At 35.7% G+C, this 19,682-nt stretch overlaps 1 protein-coding gene across 11 annotated transcripts in view; it reads right to left on the bottom strand.

Moving 5' to 3' along the window:
* Positions 1–2,448: 2,448 nt before the first annotated feature.
* The window catches only part of MFF (mitochondrial fission factor), a 29,094-nt gene continuing 11,860 nt past the window's right edge, over positions 2,449–19,682 (bottom strand). For 3 of the 11 annotated variants that reach the window (XM_055573641.1, XM_055573636.1, XM_055573640.1), the window contains 6 exons: positions 17,230–17,304; positions 12,408–12,566; positions 8,734–8,766; positions 7,171–7,230; positions 4,164–4,248; positions 2,449–3,314 (listed from right to left, as the gene is read on the bottom strand). In XM_055573641.1, coding sequence (XP_055429616.1) covers positions 3,183–3,314; positions 4,164–4,248; positions 7,171–7,230; positions 8,734–8,766; positions 12,408–12,566; positions 17,230–17,304 — 544 coding nt within the window. In that variant the 3' untranslated portion in view covers positions 2,449–3,182. The remainder of the gene's footprint in view (positions 3,315–4,163; positions 4,249–7,170; positions 7,231–8,733; positions 8,767–12,407; positions 12,567–17,229; positions 17,305–19,682) is intronic. The other 8 variants (XM_055573637.1, XM_055573638.1, XM_055573642.1 and 5 more) reach the window with 8 other exon arrangements.

Below are 19,682 nucleotides of genomic sequence, written 5' to 3'. Positions count from 1 at the left end.
TCCCATGTTGCAGTGTACCAAGTTACTTGTTCTAAGAGGCTTCCCCTAATAGCCTAATGAAAAGTGGGCTTCCCATCCTCTCTCCTTCAGCATTCTTTCATTTACAGTACTTATAGCAATGGCAACAGCATTTTAACTCCTGCTTGTTCCTTAAATTTCACTCTCCCCCATAAGACCATAAACTGCAGGGGTAGAAGGATGTTTCTTTTATTCACTCTGGTAGGGTCAGTACCAAGTAAGTACCTGATACAAAGTAGCAACCCTATGAATACTTACTTTATTGAATAAATGAATCCTATTTTTAGATCTCAGCTTTTAGCCAAGACTCACTGCATATTAAATGAAGGCCAAACTGCTAAGAGTCATAAAATTAAAACACAAGTAAATGTGACAGCTCCCTGTACTTGACTGAACAAGTCAGTGATGATGTATATAATCCTCATCAGCCTGGAAATGGCTGAGAGATGATCCCAGTTCTCTACAGGGTCATGAACAGAGACGTGAGCCTCTCATTTTGGAGGGCAAAAGAAAGGATGGTTGACAGCACAATTGGCTGAAATGGCTGGTAAGCTACTTCTTTGTTCTTTGGTCTTGTGGAAACTGCTGCCATGGTGTATAGCAGATACACCTAAATGCCTTTAAATGCCTAAAGCTGATGGGCCACTTGCGGTGGGTTGGCTACATGTCATCTCTACCCTGGTACCTAAAATTGCAAATGCATGTCTGTACAAATGCCCTCCACCCCCACCCCAATAACATACACCTATACTTGAAAGTGTTAGTCACTCAATCGTGTCCAACTCTTTGTGGCCCCAAGGATTGTAGCCCGCCAGGCTCCTTTGTCCATGGGATTCTCCAGGCAAGATTACTGGAGAGGGTAGCCATTCCCTTCTCAAGGGGATCTTCCTGACCTGGGATCGAACCTGGGTCTTCTGCATTGCAGGCTGATTCTTTGTTGTCTGAGTCACCAGGGAAGCCTAACATGCACCTAAGTCACTTAGGCTTATTGCTTTTTATTTCTCACTTCCACCCCCATGTTCAATCTCATTTTGGAATTTTTTTTTTTTTTTACTGTATCTACGATCTGAAACAGTTTCTCCCTATTCTTCAGCATATATCTCAAGATCCTTCTTCATAAGATATTTTTATAATCCTCTAATTCATTAATGAGCCTTATTTCCCTCCTCCTCCATCAATCAGTGGGGCTTGTGGTGGTGTATTTGCTGAAGCCACTGCTGGGCACATGGGACTGTCTGCTTATTGATATAAACTGTAAGTAAAAGAACAGTTACAGTAATTAAATTTTTCCAAACTTGAGGCCAGAAAAGTTCAAATTCAATGACAAATATAATTAAGAAGCTGGATAACAGACATTTATGCAGGAAAGGAAGGAAAATTCTCTTGCAAATATATTTTCATAAAATCATCTCCCAAATGTAAATAACCAGCAAATGCTTTAACAAATATTCTGAGAAGTGAAAAAAAAATCCCACCTTTAAATAGAGTTCCGAAAGTAGTGGCACAACACACTTGCTACACTTGTACTTGCTACTTAGCCGTTATGGCCCTGGTGAGCCTGGGAGGCTGAACAATGGGTTACTGGCCCTAACTGTATCCTTTTCTCCCACTGCTTCCTGCATCTGAAATCTTTTGTTCATTCTCTGCTTGTTGAAATCACATCTTTATTTACTTTGAGATTCAGCTTGAATATCTAAGATGTATTTCTAGACCATCCTGTTTTTTAAATCATTTTTGTAGTTTCAATTATTCACAGAAATTACCTTGAGATATACATATAAAGAGAATTGCTATAATGAATGATATCACAAGGATATTATTAATATGAAAGTCAGAAGACTTTCATGGGTAAAAAAACAACTGTCACCAAACTCATGATAAACCCTAAGAATTAAAGAAAAGAATCCCTTCTCCAAGTATTTTTTGAAGGACATGGAAGAAGCAAGAAAAGAACAGTTGAATACACCTTTAAGGAATTTCCCCTAATTGCCTTTCTCAAAACTCACTGCCTTGGTAGAAAGATACTGAAGATGTATGGCGAATGCTGTACCTAAGTAAAATTCTATCCATTTCTGAACCAAAAAAAAAAAGGAAAAAAAACAGTTTGGAAACTAAAGGCTCCCAGCACTTGGTTTCCTTGATGCTTTTAATCTCATGAAATTTAGAACATCAGCTAAACACAAAGGAAAAAGCAACAGAACTGACGGTGTTTCTATCTGAATCACTTTATAGACACTACATATTAGAAAAACAGCTGTAACAAAACCAGTGTCTACCACTACCAGGACGAAGATCCGACTAGCTACCTGCCATGTCATTAACTGTACTAGTCGCTCCAGACATGGGAAGACTTAGGTGCATATAAAGAAATATGCCATGGAATATAGCACACAGCACAATATGATGAAATAAAATCTTTCAACAGACAAATCCAGCTTTGGTTCACAGTTTATTAAATACACCACATTTGTACCTTATTCTGTAGTTTTTTAAATCATTCACACACAGACTTAGTAAAAATGTACTTTATAGAAAACCATCTGCAAAATAAAAATAAAAATGCACATTTTTGCCCACATTTTAGATAAACCGCTGAAAATGTTAGGAATTATTATATTGGAGGTGATCATGAAACATGGGGTGGCTTGATTTTATTAAATCTGACACCAGACCAGGACTTCAGTAGTGTTAATGTTGGAATGTGGATGCAAAAATATCTATTAACTAAATTGTTTAATCTAATAGGGTTTGAGAAATCACTACAAATAGGACAAAATGAAGTACTATTTTTCCTTTACAGACATTTTGCTAAACCCATTTTCTATACACTTTCTCACACTCAGAATTAGTGGTGCAGACTGAAGAGGCAAAAAAAAAAATTCCTTAAAAAAAAAAAACCAACTAGATCCTATTTACAAAACATGCAAAGTGTGAATTTTAAGTAGGTGTTATGGCGGGACTGGTTAAAAGTAAATACAGTCAAGTGACAGAATATACCTTTACTTCTGCAAATGTAAGTCCTTCCCCCTCCTTTCTGGGAGAAATACATTTTCAGGGCGTGGACTGTGAAACGGCATACAATGCAAAGACAGAAAACAAAGAAGTTTGCAAATTCTTTATATTTCCAGCTGTTGAGACAATATTTCTGAGAGCTGAGGTTACCTCTAGCGGCGAAACCAGAGCCAGCTATTAAGCAGCCAGAATGCTACAGTAATTGAATACATGACCATTTCTCTTTTAGCCCGTTCTTTGTTCTCCTCTTCCAGAAGTTGTAGACGTCTATTTAGTTTGATTATCTGAGTGAAAAACAACATCAAAAAACGAATAGAAGCTTTAATGCATGATTCATTCAGATTCTTATTAAGTAGTTTAATTTCTCAAAAGAATTATTACAAACATGAGAAGTTTTATTCGGCGCCCAAAAAGAAAGTTGTATATAAGGAAAAAAATGTTACCCATGACAGCTTAAATTCATTAAATTCTCTTAAGAGCTTCTGTCACTCAGCTTCAGTTTTTCCTATTTAACCCGCTTTAACTGCTTTATGCTTTCTCTAAGTTACTCAGAGGGCCCCATGTATTAACCTACTGGAGTGGGCCCTGTGATTTGCCACCCAGGCCCTTCAGGACTAAAATGCTAATTCTCCACCCGCCAGGAGTGTCACTGGTCAACAGCACTGTTCCTGGCTGTTGGTCCTTATTATGAGCAGCCCTGGGCCGAACAACTGTCTTCCAAGTTCACGCTCCCTTATGAAGACAGTGTGCATCCCACAACTGGTTTGTGATGGCGTTAAAGGCCCAGGTTCCTTGCTCCAACTCTGAAGGGTTATCCCAGCTTCAGAGCAATATACAGCTGTATAGATATGCTTAAAATGTTAATACCCTGTGCTGCTGGCTAGAATTACATCAATCCATTTTGGTAATACTGTTTTATGATGATGAAAACCTGTAAACTATGATTTAATATATCTTTAATCAAAATGGGAATATCAATTACAGTTTAATAAATAGTTTGATAGAGAAAGTATTTTAATTCATGGGTTACAATGGAGAGAAAACTGATAAAATGGATAAAATGTTAGGAACTACCACTTTACATGTAACATGAATGGAATTTAGGGTCACATGCTGTTTGGTACATTAAATACCTGTCGTCTTAATGAAGCTGCATCTACAACTGTCATGTCTTCTGAAGTTCCTTCAATCATTGCATCTATATTTGAAATGCCATACCTGAGAAATAAAACATGATTTAATATTAGAACAGAACTAAAAGTACCTTGCAAGTCACATAACATATTATGTAATGTTCAGAGGACTGTTATAAAGACTGGTATTTAACAGTACAAATTATTAAAACATTTATCAATCTGAATGGGTATTAATAAAGAGAAGAGCTTAAGGGAACAACTATCTAGAATCCTGAGAAAGTGTCTTGAAGGTCAGAGAAAGAGAAGAAACCCTGACTAAGGACATAAATAAGTAGACACTTCAACTCAGAGAGATTTGCAGTGTTAAAAAAGGATACCTGGTTGAAAAGATCTGAGAGCTGTCAATCTGCTCAGAAGTCCCTGCTGAGACTCACTGGCAGGGAACACAAAGTAAACAAACTCCAGCTAAAAGCGTAAGACTGATCATTTTTTATTTCTCCATCTCTTCTCTTCTACTTCCCCTCTTGCCATTTCTACTCTTCACTTATTTCCAATTATCTAATCTCTCCTGTATCTCCAGAGAAGCAGTTCTAAAATAACCTGAACACACTTTGCCACTACATTCAGATCCAGAATTTAAGTACCGTAATTAAGGAGCTGTGTATAAAATAATGCTGGAAGGCCACTAAGACAAACTCTCGAGAAAACATTAAAAAGTTCTTCTTGTTCAAATGCAGTTACTTCTAAAGGGGCAATGATTTTTAAATAAGTGACAATCAACTACTGAGAAACATACAAATGCTATTATTCCTCTTTGCCTCGACTTCCACTTTTAAAATATATTTTAAGATACAATTTACATACCTGATAATTCACTTCACACATGTACAGTCTATTTAATTCTGTATGGCTAGTTCAATAAAACAGTTCATTAACTTTTCTGAATGAGCAGATTATAAATAAATCATATTTAAAAGTTACTCCTATGTAATCTAGAGTTGGCACATACATCATGTTTTTAATACTTTAAGCAAGTCCCCATAACAAAAAGCACATTACCATACAAAGGGGTACAAAGGAGTATGAAGAGAATTATATTTTTCATTCAGACATATTAAAGACAAGTCTATTTAGAAAATCCTTTTGCTATAAATGCTACTGAATATAATTCAAAAACACTTTAATAAATAATGTGAAACAATTTTTAATTTTACAATCCTGCAGTGCCATCACTCTGAACACTGGTTAGAATTATATAGGTTGTGGTGTCAATGACACTTGGTGTGTACTGACTTCAGATAACCTAGAATGATCTCTAAATACTCCTTTTATGGCTAAGTTAACTTACTTTCTCCTAATCTGCCCTTTCCTTTATGGGGGAATAGAGCAAATATACTGGAATACTGACAGTAACTGCATCAGGTAGAGAAGTAAGCCACCAAGTCAGTAGGTGATCTGCCCTTTGCGTCATGAGAATAGAGCAAACATACTGGAATACTGAGAATAACTGCACTGGGTAGAGAAGTAAGCTACCAAGTCAGTAGGTGCTAGAACTATGGGTTTACAAACATCTGAATTCCTCTTAACATTAAGCAGAATTATTAAATGGTTAGTGGAAAAAAAATAAAGGCTGAAGACTCCTCTTCTCTACACTTTATCCTCAAAATAAAAGTTTTCTATTTCTGTGAGGTCATATATGAGAATAAATAATTGGGGGGGGGGGGAATCAAACAACAGAAGCAACTGCTTCAAAGGTAAACGGACCCAGACTGAATGCAGAGAAATGAACTGTAACTGAAAGGAACTCCCCACAACTTACATTCTGAACTAACTATAGTTTTAAATATCTATAAATATCTGTAAAGGAAATCTTCATTTGCTAAGAAATCTAAGGATATGCAAAAGCCTCTACCTGTATAATTCAACTTAAAACATGTGTGTTTTAACCCAAACATGTATTTATCAGACCTAAAATATCTGTAAGAAATTCTAAGTCAGATCACTGGCTGAAAATAACAGAAAAATAAAAGGATCACAAATTTATGAGACATGTACAAGGAAAAACTTGTTAATAATGTAAAAATAAACTAGTCAGTTGAGTGGAATGGGACTCCTAAGGACATATTTTTCAATTTTTCAATCAGAATTTAGTATTAATGAGAAACCCATGCTTCCCTCTTCTGCCTGAAGATGAATGGTGCCAGCTTGCTTCCTCTCATCATTGAAATAATGCTGCCAGTTTGAAATCTACTGCTGCAGATTTTGCTTAAAATGAAATTGGCTCTGAAAAAATTAAAGTAATGGTATCATTATTGTATCAACCATTTTTTTTCTAACCATACAACTTGGGAAATGAGATTTTGGGTACTTGAGAACCTTAAGTATTAGTATGTGCCATTCTATCTGTCCTTGTGCACGACAGGAAGAAATACCTACTTTAGGCTAAGCATAACTCAAAGTGAAAGCAACAAAATAAGAGAGAAAAGCTTCATCAACAGATGACAAAAATGCTTAAAAACTAAATTCTCTTTCTAAACATTTAACTTCTCAGGCTGTCAATCCTAATTTCCCCAATTTAAAATGCTGCTTTACAGACAAGTTTATCTATACAGTGAAAGTGACGAAGTGACATTATAGACACTTAACAACTAAAAAGGAAATGCTGGACAGAACCTCAGGCAACAATTAACATAATGCACATAAAGCAAGGTTTAAGATTCTTTTTTTCTGTGTACTAGTATGATCGTCCATTAAAACTGTGTTTAAATACACTGTCTTAGATGTTCACGTGGTAATGTATTATAACTTTTTCTTTATACTTTCTTGGCCAAATGTCACAAATGATTAGACTGTTCTTAGAGAAAAGCAGGGGGTCCACCTACAGAAAACTCTAGAAGTTAAAGCTATAATCTAAAGGCGTGGCTACTGCATGCATTACATCCGGCAAAATAAAACACATTCAACCAACTGTTCACCCTGGTAATTACAAAGTCTCAGAGTTTACCTGACGTTGTCATGATGAGGATTAGAAGTGGCGGCAGCAGACCCACCACGCAACACAGGTCTAAGGCAGGTTTTTGCAGGAGAAGGCACAAGACAGAATCAGGAAACAGAGAGTAATAAAATAAAAGCAAAAATAAGACAAATAAATGTCAAATAGGATTATATTGTATGTTTCAATACAATATATTTCAAATACTTGACGTATCTTTGTCTCGCTGTCCTCCATGTTATGACTTTCATGAATTGAGCATTTTACAATGAGTTAGAAAACAAAGGGAACCTCTTATTTTCGTAACAAAATAGCACCAACATATAAAATAATTTTTTGGTGCTCATACTTGACATCCTACTAATTCTGTTCCAAACGTGTAACTCCTCTCTTTGAGTTGGAAAAAAAAAAAACCATCAGCAACTTTAGAAGTATGTCAAGAACTGGTTAGTAGACCTGCATGGTAATGGCTGCTCATCTGGTATCAACAGCTATCTCGAAAGCTAAAAATCTGAAGTGACTCCCACTTCCCACAATTCCTTGCCTCCACCTCATTAATTTTGCTTAGTGCTTCATATCTTAATACAGCCAGGTCTCACACAAACGCTCAGCTCCCAAGAGCAGAATTGGAGTTCAGTTCTGGAGCTGAGGAGGTCGGGGACAGGTCTCGAGGCATAATACAGCACATCACAGGAAGTGCAACTGAATGTGTGCGTCTGATCCCGAGAGGCAACCAGGAGTGACATACAGGGCTGCTGGAAACGAAGACTAAGGTGCACTGCAAAACTTTGTGGGGATTTTCACTGAGTACACACTTTGATTCTAGAGGACAATTAGTTCTCTACCGGTAAGAGGTAACCTTTTCAATAAATTTTACTTTTTAAATCAGGAAACAAAGGCTCTATGTGGTCACTGGTCAACTCCCCCAAAAGTAATCAGCAATACTTATAACCAGAGAAAGGAGGTTGGGGTGCAGAAGCCACATTAAGGATTTGAAGAATTATTATTTTATTTTGAATTGTCTCATTCCCTACAGGCTGATCAGGTTTTACCTGAATTTAAGTATCAACACAATTCTTAGAGGAAACACCAAATGCTACTACTTTTTTTTCTGTAAGTTGCACAGCTGTAGAATTTTTGTTACAATATAGACCACTATTTTATGTCAAATCAGTTTATAAGAGAAAATCTTCATGCTTAGGTTGTATGTTTCCTAAAGGCACTACTGGTGCTTAAAGAAATTTATAGAACCTAGAGGGGAAGGGACTTTTGAGTCAGATATTAGACTTTACTTTGTTGGCTAAAGAACGGTAAGAAATCATAATGCCTGAGGCAGGTTTTTTAACTCACCCCATCCTACTAATTCATTTATTCTGTGACATCAGGAAAAGTTACTTTCCGATCCTATATCACATTAATGTGAGAAAGGTTAAAAGTGAAGCCACTGCTGTGTGCTACCTAAAGCTTTTTTAAAACATTCAAGCATATGCTCAAAAGGATCTGCCACATCCAACACATTCCACCGCAGAGATTTCCCTTTTATAATGCAGAGCCAGAAAATAACACAGTCTTTACCTTCCACAACGTATTTCATTTTGTCTTCTCACACTGGCAATTGACACATATAATATAAAAGTAAATTAGACAGGTGTTTGGCAAAGTTAGAAACTTTATTCAAGTACCACTTTCTACTGTAAATATGACTTAATACATTAAAGAATCATTTTAAGTTTGAAAATAAGATTTAATATATTAAAATATCTTTTTAGGTTTGAAAATATGTTTTGTAATTAAAGTGGTAAATGGGAATGAGATTCAAGACTCTTCCAGTATTAACTTGTATATCAACATTTTTAAGTAAATAAATGGTCTTAGTAGAATGTTTTTTGCTAAAAAACAACAACAACATGGAAACTGCTACAGTAAGTAAGCAAGGTAGATGTACCAGGAATTACATGTTTTTTTAAAAAAGATAAATTATAAATAACAGATACTGTCTCAACTGCAACTCTGCATTTCTAGGTTTTCCAAGTAATGTATTTACATGGATACTTGCAAAAAATATAAATTATTTACAGATTGGCTTCTTTTTCTATTAAATCAAAGCCAGAAATAATCAAGCCCCTTCTTTTTTTGGACTGTGCTTGAGCAATATGTGGGGTATTAGTTCCTTGACCAGGGCTCGAACCTATGTCCCCAGCAGCTGTAAGTCAAGAGTGGAGTCTTAATTACTGGACTGTCAGGGAAGTCCCTCAAGTATAAAACTTAAGCATGCTTAGCATGACTAATCTGAGTACTTAAATAGTGTTCTTTCAGAGGTACTAAGTTCCTTTTTTTAAACATTAATATTTTGTATTGGAGAGTGAGATACAGAGCTCTAGAAGGTGTCAGGAGATGTGAGCATTTCCTAACTAGCAAGGACTAAACAGCATTTTTAAATCCAAAGAACACACCTGGTACTTGCTATTTCAGATGTTTTGGTAAATTTTTTTTCTTCTACCTCAGTTTTCCAAATGCACAGCACTGACCTATGTAAGTAAACTTTTCTAATGTATACCTAGAATTTAACTTTGTTTTTACGTTGAACTTGGTTTTGGGTCATATAAGTTCTCAAGACGAGAAAACAAAAACAAAATACACAAACCTTTTAACAGTGACCCTGAGTATAAACTAAAAATAGTTCTTATGCCAAGCAACTGCAAAAACGCATTATTTTATGATAATAAAACAGGCAGAAAGGTTTTTTTCATTCTTTCTGTCAAACAGTTCTAATTTTATTAAATGTATCTAATGCGATGGCTTAAGACCAAAGATAAGACACTGCATTAGCATAACAGCCAGGAATAAAAAACAGGAAAGAAAAAAAAGATGTACAGAGCAAGAAACATAAAAGCACTTCAAACTTTATATGCAATATTATTTAATAGTCATGCAAGTAGAACATTATCCAAATTTCACATTCCTATTTCTTGTATCTGATAAGTCAAGCTAGACAGTTCTCCTAGTAGAAATAAAAACTAATTTGACATCTACAACTCTGATTAAATCTTGCATAACACTTAGATTAGTAAATACATTGGGGGAAAAAAAACCTTTCAAGTTGAAAGCAACCAATAATACTAATGATAATCCACTCTTCCAGGTTCCAAGGTATACATACAGGAGCAAAGAATTATTACCACAACTACTTTATGAATTTTTTAAAAATCTCACTTAAGTGAATAAGAAAAATACTTCCTTCCCAGAAAAGGGAATTTTAAAATTATCAATTTATTTCAATTAAAAAAAAATCACTTATAGCTCAAAATAATTTTTCATAAATAAAAGAATATAAAGCAAATTTTACAATTAATAAAATTTCTTATTTTATACTTTTGAATTTAAGGCAAAACTGTTCCATTATGGATTAAAAAAAAATCCAACTATTTTTCCATATACTGCACTGAGCTGTGTGTATGCAGGGGGACGGATCTTTGTCATCTATATAGGATTTATAAAACATCCTTCCCATTCATATATTTTCACTGTAATAGCATTTGATATAATAGAATTTGACCTAATAATCTAGCCTCTTCTAAGGACCTATTACAATTAAAAAGTTAAAGAGGACACCTGGTAAAGAATAAATCTATGTTAGGGAGGGAGAAGAAAACAGGCATTTGGAAATACTAGTCAAGTGCCAGGTACTTTATATTCAATAACTTTTTAAGTATCTCTCATGACACTAAACAAAAAATTTGAGGCCATCTTTATATCTTAAAATAAAGACAGGGGAGGAAAGAAGAGTCCTCACAAGAATCCAGAAAACTAGGTAATATTAGTTTTAACAGATGAAGAAAACAAGGCCCAGAGAAGCTAGGCAATTTGTCCAAGGTCAGCATGTGGCTAATTACTCAGTGTGGTGGACCAAGAATAAATCCAATCCCTTTAATCCAAGCTTTTTGTTCTAAACCATGATGCTTCTTATAATCTAATATAGTCCTTGAAGCTTTAAAGAGTGTAAGAGGGACTCTAAACCCTTAGGGAGGGATATATATACACACATATATATATTCATAATATGTATATATATACACCCACACATACCCACACCTATACATGAATACATGTACACATTGATGCAATTTTGCCCCTGCCATGAGCTTTCTCTGTTATGCTCTTTCTAGTACGGCTTTAAGTCCCTGGGCCCACATGTATGGGAACTCTGGCAAGGAACCCTAGTTCAGTGGAACGACGGGTGTTCATCAAGGATGGTGAAACACCTGGGGCTTGTGTGAGGCTCAAGAGCAGGTAATAAGCAAAGGTTGGTTCAGAGCAAGTCACGAGACATGTCAGTTCCAAAGGAAAGAAAGGTTTACTGGAAAGGCCTGCTTAATTTATTGGGAATTCTTCAAAAAGCAAAGTTAACAGCCTAATAAAATGATTATGCAAATTCAAGCACTGATTCAACAGAGTTATTACTACATAAAATGTTTAGAGTTGAAGTGAAATTGACTGTACTTTCCTCACATTCTGCCAAAAAGCTCTCAAATTTCATCTTTTTAAAACACTATCTACTAATGAAGCAAGGAGAAAAAGGTATTTTAAATAATGGCAAAAAATTCATTTGAATGAACAATTCTAGGTATACTACTAGTGATTTTACCTGGAGACATTCAAAAGTGAGACACGCCATCCAAACTGAGAACAATCAGTATTATTAATAAAAAGACAACAGCACCTGGGATTTTTAGCACAGGCTTAGAAATCTCTAGTGAAGAGGAAAGGAAAAAAAAAAAAAAGCCCTGGCAGCTACACTGATCATCTTCTCAGATTTGCTTACTAATCCAACCACATTAGTATCATAAATGATTAAAGACTTACTAACAAAAATGAGTACAATTCAGCCCAACATCCCACACTGGATCCAGAAGTACCCCTCAGCATATCCAAAATGGAATCAAGTACTTAGAACAGCTCAGCAAGGTCTTGGGGGAAAAAAAAATCTATATTTCCCATGTATAGATAGTTATTAACTGTATCCCACCCCCTCCCGCCATACCTCGACTGAAGAGAAGCTAACAGAATCTTCTGAAATGTGAATTTTGGACAATAATTTCAAATTAAAAGAAAGCAAAGCAAGCTCTTTAAATCATTGCATCTGAGAAGGAGACAAAGGTGCAAACACAAAAGGAAGACACCACAGTCCACTAATAAGGAGCCAAAAAATAATGCAGAAAAGTTGACAAGAGTCAGTGATGGCTAATCACCTGCGATTTTCATCCAGCACATCCAAGATCTGCTGGTAAGCCCTACGAGTGGAAGACTGGATAAGCGACAAAATGCCACGAGCAGAGGAAAGATTAGCTCCATCTTCAGGTAGCATACGGGGAGGGCAAACCCGAACCTGCGGTGGCGACGGTGTCACGCTGTTCACACAAGCACAGCAAACGAAGAGAAAAACACTCATGTCAGATTTTTGTAAAACCCCAGCTCAACATTTTCCCAAAACACCCATATTTTAAAAATTGGCTTAGTTTTCTTGCCCATTTCCCCCACCCTTCATTTTCCCCCAAAAGAGTCAGGCCAAATAAGTTAATAAACATGTTCAATTGTTTCTGTGGTTTTTTTAAAACCCAGCTACCATGAAGCATCTGTAACTGTGAGGCTTTAAGCATCAAATTAAACAGACTGAATGTGAAAGGACAACTTTAAGAGGGAGGAGAACTACGGCAGAGCATCTGCAACCCCCGGCTCTGGAGAAACAGCGTTCTTAGTGTAAACCCGAGCCTCTAACAAACCACATGGCACTGCAGCTTACAGATAGATGATCAGAAGAGTAAGATAGGGAATTTCAGGATACAGGTGTCAGGCAAAGTTTACATGCATAAAACGAAAGGGATTCCGTGAAAACGCCAATTTCAAATACTTCACAAAGACAATGAAGCAATTAGTTTATGACGAGTAAATTTAAAGATGAACCAAAGTTTCAGAAAGCTAACAAAAAGCATTTTGATTACTCAATTAAAGCATACGTTCCCTGGCTAAATGAACAATTCTGTGAATACACTGAAAAGGCAAGGATACTTCTTAAATTATCCAGATGTAGGTTAAATGATCATTTTTTGGTTTCTCAGTGACAATAATCTTGGTCATTCTTTTATGTGTGAGTTGAGACTTACAATGTCTTTGGTTCCACTTACAGTTTCTCCTAAAAGCTAAGCACATTTCAATGAAGAGATTTTACAGTTCTAATCTGGATTCTTATTTTCAGAGAACTAATTTTAGAGCATGATCAGCAATATGAGGCATTTAACTGATTTAAGGACTTGGCATCTAATTTGTTACAATAAGATGTTTTGCTACAATAAGAGAGCTATGGGGTATGAGGTATTTAACTGATTTAAGTTATATGAGGTATTTAACTGATTTAAGGACTTGGCATCCAATTTGTTACAATAAGATGTTTTGTTACAATAAGAGCTATGGGATGTGGGCTCAATAATTTTTCTCAGTGTCAGGGCAAGAACACCTTAGACTAAGCCTCATCCTTGCATATTATATACAAAAGAGTGAAGGTGTATACCAAAAGGAGAAGATAGTGAACAACTGAAAGATAAAAGATTGTACTTTGATCCATGTAATCTTTTCTTACTTAATATTTTTGGGAACCAAGAAATGAGTAAGATAATTTTTTAAAGGGTAACTGTCATCTAATATCATTCCCCGAGTCCCAGAAAATTAAAAACAAAATCTTCTCCACAATTTTGTGAATAACTTTCAATGTCTTGATGATCCAAAGCAAAAAGTACAAAATACATGAAAACCATGTTTTCTAAAGACTACTTAAAGAGAGATTTAAGCCAAATATTGGCATACTGAGAAAATCTGTCAGGGCTGATTCACCATATGAATGAAGCCTCATGGTTTCAAGATAAATGCAAGTTTTCAGATGCAGACTCATGGATGGTCACCTGAAACATCTGTCCACAGACTAGGAATCTTCTGGAATACATATAGCTTATCAACAACAATAAATACCAACTGATCCATGGTACTTGGCAGAACCCAAACTGGCTATCCAAAAAGAGTAAAAGAAACAGTATATCTGGGACTCAAAGTCTAGGTACTAGGCTTGTACTCAACATTCTCTTCAGGCAGCACAGAGAATACCTGAAGTTTTTGCTCCTTCTAAGAAAACAGACTCAATTCATGTTAGAAAAGTGTGACCAGAGGCAGGAATAAAATGGCCAGTTCTTCATCAACATAAACAGGCACCCATCTGACACGGTTCTTAACAGCAACACCATCATACCTAGCTAAACTGACTTAACCAAGTTTTAAAAGACTATTCAGGACAATATCTACTGACATAATTGAAGCTTTTGTCTTCATATTCTGGGGCTTAAACTGAACACTGCATATACCAATTTGAAATAGTATATAAATGAGCTACCTATATAAAGTCTATGCTGCTGCTGCTACATCGCTTCAATCGTGTCTGACTCTGTGAGACACCATAGATGGCAGCCCACTAGGCTCCTCTGTCCCTGGGATTCTCCAGACAAGAGTACTGGAGTGGGTTATATAAAGTATAATGATCACTACTTAGAATTATAATATTAGAGCAAAAATGCCAACAAACTGAATCCAAATCCATGAAAAAACTTTGATGGATTTTTGCCCATCAGAATTCAAAAGGAAAGAAGGCTTCCTTGGAGTAAACTCACTTTGTCAGAAATAAGCAATAGGAATTGTTTATCTAAATTCTAAAAGTACAAGTGTTTCCTGTCCATACACGGGAAATCAGGTCATCAAGCATAAATTATTTTCAGATTAACTGCAAAGCATTCTTCAGCTGGAATGCACAGAAGACTGAGTTTTAAAAAGTCTGTAAGATCACCTTCAATTCTAAGATTCTACGATCATAAAATTAGAATATGGTACTAAGTGGAAAAAAACCATACACAGTCCTCAATGGTAACTTAATAAGAAACATACTAATGTAGAAAGATAAAATTAAAGTTAAGTCTTAATTAATGCTGCTGCTGCTGCTAAGTCGCTTCAGTCGTGTCCGACTCTGTGCGAACCCCCAGACGGCAGCCCACCAGGCTCCGCCATCCCTGGGATTCTCCAGGCAAGAACACTGGAGTGGATTGCCATTTCCTTCCCCAATGCATGAAAGTGAAAAGTGAAAGTGAAGTCGCTCAGTCATGTCTGACTCTTAGTGACCCCATGGACTGCAGCCCACCAGGCTCCTCCGTCCATGCGATTTTCCAGGCAAGAGTACTGGAGTGGGGTGCCATTGTCTTCTCCTCATTAATGCTAATAAAGATATTTCATCAAAGGTTAACATCAAAAACATATTTGGATTTCAGGTTGTTTCCAAAAGAAAACTTTTTCTCAAAAGTTTCAAAGATTAGTTAAGAAACTTAACTTTTCATAAACAACGTTTCATAAACAGCAAAATCAGAGTAGGAAGTATTTCATACACTGATGACCAGTTTGGGCAGTATACGTACAGATTAAATGCCCTTAATGGTTAATCTATTTCTATCTACAGTTGAACTGAATGATTAAATCATAAGATGACCATAGCTACACGAATTAGAAGAAAGAGTCTAGCAATTCTTTCTTTTCAAAGCTTTAAGCAGTCTTGCGAGTCTCTTTAAAAATAAACAAATCTAAGAACAAAAAAAGAATAAGCCCCGTGTTAGTGATAGGCCTGATGCTAGCTGGGATGCCCGGCACCGGGGTTATTAACCATGACAGGAAACAGTGCTTTCAGAGCTGAGTTTCATCTCTGCCCACCCACCCAAAGTGGAGTGACTTTGGTTTTTTTTTTTGACACATGAATTCCTGTGAAAAATAAGTAAACGTATTGCAAAGGCACTGAGATTATTCAAGCATATGTTATAGTATTAGTGATTTAATAAAAATGCATGTTGATGACAAATTCATCCTAGTAACGTTACAAAATGGCAAAATCTCAGCTTTACCTTTTTCTTTTATAAAAGTAAGGAAATTTTGAAGAATGTACTTATGTTTGTCATATTATTTCATTAGTAATAGCTCTCTCTCATGCCTATATGAACTCTTACTATGCGAGTGTTGAATAAACACAAGCCAATGTTAGAACTCAAATTTAAATGAAAATTGACTTGGCATAACTTTTATTATAACGTAAGTCCAAAGTAAAACACCTCTTTTTTCCACGGGTTTTCATAGGAATAGTGTTTCTCAAACTGTGAGGATAATCTCTTTGGTGAGGCTCCAGTCTCTTCCAAAAATATAGTAAAGGTAAAACAGTCAGAAAGGGAAGAAAAAATTTTCACTGAATCACAAATTTTGCACCATTTCTCTTGAAATTTTAAATACAGATAAAGGTTTAATTTCTTGCCACTAAGGTAATTTACTAGTTCTTAGAAGTAAAATAAGAGAATCAGAATTAAGAGAGAAATCACTGGTTGTCAGAACAGTTTCTGGTCCTTGAGAACTACGCTGGCTGTTGAATCTCATACCGCATGCCAAAGTGCCCCCTCCCCTTAAGAGGCCACTCATTCCCATCCCGTGCTGTATCACACACACACAGAAAGAGTGGGTTTAATGATCTCAAAATATTATTCCAAACCTTAATATATGGAATTAAAAAAAAACTTAAATGACTCGTTATACTTAAGACTCCTTTCACCTTCTGAGTGAAAATAAACAAGAAAAGATAGTGTGCTAAAATTTTTTAAAGATTTGAAGCCACTGAATCTGGTTGAACTGAATCCACAGAGAACTAATATGCCAACCAAAGCAAAATAAAGGAACTAGAAAGGATTTTTGGTATGAATTATTCCATTCTACTTTCACCATTATACTGCAAATCATATATAACTTCCTTAGTTGATCTAGCTTTTTTTTTTTTAAAATAAAGTGTTTGATAACAGCTTGAGAAATCCTGAAACAGAGGTACTTAAAAGCCAAACAGTAAGAGAATTAGGGCAGTACATGCCAATTACCTGGTAAAGTATTAGTGTCACATAAGCCTGCAAAATTAAAACAACTCCTAATTGTGAAAAGCAGAGCAGACAGATAAAATCTTACGTGTACTCCGGTGTAGAGATCGGTGCCTGGAACCTTGCAATTTTATTTCTTGGGGCAGAATCTGATCTGTGCCACCTTAAATAATAATTATGCTTCTTTTACATATTCAGCTTTTATAATACAAAGAAAAAAGCTAAATACGAATCTGCTGATCATTTTCATGTCAATAATAAGCCCTATTATCTCTTTGAAAGTAAGGGAGAGAACAAGGCCAGCGCACCTGCTCTTATACTCCTATGGACTTCTATTCCTAAATCCAAGGAATAAAATAAGGTGGAGGCAGGCAAACGTTCATGCACAATGACACATAATCAGATCACATCACAGAGAAAGGCTGAAGTAGGTAAAGACAGGAAGAGTCCAATAATTACTTTGGTAGAGGTAAAATACAGCTGACCCATGTTAATAGTTTCTTCCTTACCATATTACCAGCATTGAATACATAATTTGCTCATTATACAAAAATTTGAAAGTTTATCAAATGTAGATACTTAAAGATGAATACAATTATAAATAATAAAATTAATAACAGCAGCAGAAGAAAGGGCAAGGTCACATTATCAATAAAAAGACGGTTAAGTATCTTACCATGGTAACATACATAACTACCAAAACAAAAAGTATGGTTAAGGAAGGTAAGCATTCTATTGCAAAAAACTCTATAGTTAAATATTCATGCTATTTTTACAACCAAAAATTAAAACATGAGATTCTGTTTTATTAAACAACTAGAATAGCAGACCCCAACCTTTTTGGCACCAAAGATTGGCTTCATGGAACACTTTTTCCACAGACAGAGGGGCAGAGGCGGGATGTTTCAGGATGATGCAAGCACATCACATCTACTGTGCACTTTATTTCTGTTTGCGGCAATCTCAGGACATTCTGCCTGATGCTAGAGTTAGTGTTTGTGCTCCTATGAGAATCTAACGTCATCACTGATCTGACAGCAGGTGGAGCTCAGGCTGTAATGTGACCAACGGGGAGTGGCTGTAAATACAGAAGAAGCTTTGCAGGCTTGCTCACTTCCTGCTGTGTGGCCTGGTTCCTAACAGGCCACGGACAAGTACTAGTTCGTGGCCTGGGAACTGGGGTAGAAAATGCCTTTCAAGGGACTTAAAGAAAAAAATAATTCAAATATTAGCTAACTTTGCTCATCTTTTCTGAGGAATTTTCATCACTGGTAACTGCAAAAATATCTATGAACTAGTCATTTACTCTTAACTCATGCTTCACAAGGCTGGTCTTTATATATTATAGAGCAGAGCAGTTTCCTTTCTTGTCAACTGAACTTAGCTATCAGTAATATATACTGTGCGAGGGAAAAAAGTGATGCTATAGTAAAATAGTCCTATTTTTATTTCATTATGGGAAATTTCAAAGTAATCATGGACCTAAATAAAAAGCAATATCTTTATATAACAGGAAAGTTAATTAGAAACTTTTGGTGCCCTAAAAAATATTACAAATAGAAAATAACAAAAGCCCTTAGGTCTACGTTTAATCATTCTGAGAGGGTTCTAAATATCAAGAAGCTACCTTCACCATAAATTAGGTAGTCTTTTCACCATTTGTGTAACATATTTTAACATAGTCTAGATAAAGGAATTCCATGGATTGGCCATCACTGCTAGCCATGGACCTGCAGGAAAACATACAATTATCGCAAAAAATTTCATTATTAAAAATGGCTGAACCTTTCAGATAAGCCTTCCCTGAAGGAGACATATATTCTTTCAAACTTTCTATCTTCCTATATTATGCTTCAGAATAATGTAACTACTTTAGGAAGCATTTCAAGATTCCCCAAGAAATGAAAACAGTTACAGTTCTCCTTTGCACCTAATGCAAAAAACGAGAGACTCAATCCCCATCAAAGTCCCTTCTGCGTCCCTATATTCTCTAGTCAAGCCCAAGTTAAAACTTCATACGGTTTAATACAAATGGCATAACTGTACTGTATGCTATCTTCCATGTAAATTTAAATGTCTTGCTTTTTATCTAGATTTGCAAGCTGTAAGGGACATTATCACCTCCTGATTCTTTCTTAGTTCCCAGAGAAATTAACGTGATGCCTGAAATCAAATCAGGTTCATGATAAATGAGCGTATGAAAGTTGAAAATTTAATGAGGAAGAAACAGTAATTTATATAATTTAAATCACCAATGGCTTTGAAACTTAAAAAATTCTGACCAGTTTTTAAAGGGATATTTTATTTTAAAAACCAATCAATTTTAATAAAACAACAAAAATGACTTGTCTAATTTAAAACATCTAATGGAAGGGGTAGTTTTTAAGACCAGGGTATGATAATGTAACCAAATGAGAAAGAAAGGTTTACACAAATAGTCCTTTAAACAATGTACTTAAATTTTTAGAAAAAGAAAAGGGTCTAAGAATTCTGTGACTCAGTAGGAAGAGAGCTAAAAAAATAATCCTGGAAAGCAAAAAA

The sequence above is a fragment of the Bubalus kerabau genome, chromosome 3 (assembly GCF_029407905.1).
Source record: "Bubalus kerabau isolate K-KA32 ecotype Philippines breed swamp buffalo chromosome 3, PCC_UOA_SB_1v2, whole genome shotgun sequence".
Taxonomy (NCBI): domain Eukaryota; kingdom Metazoa; phylum Chordata; class Mammalia; order Artiodactyla; family Bovidae; genus Bubalus; species Bubalus kerabau.
This window is presented reverse-complemented; position numbering and strand designations above follow the sequence as displayed.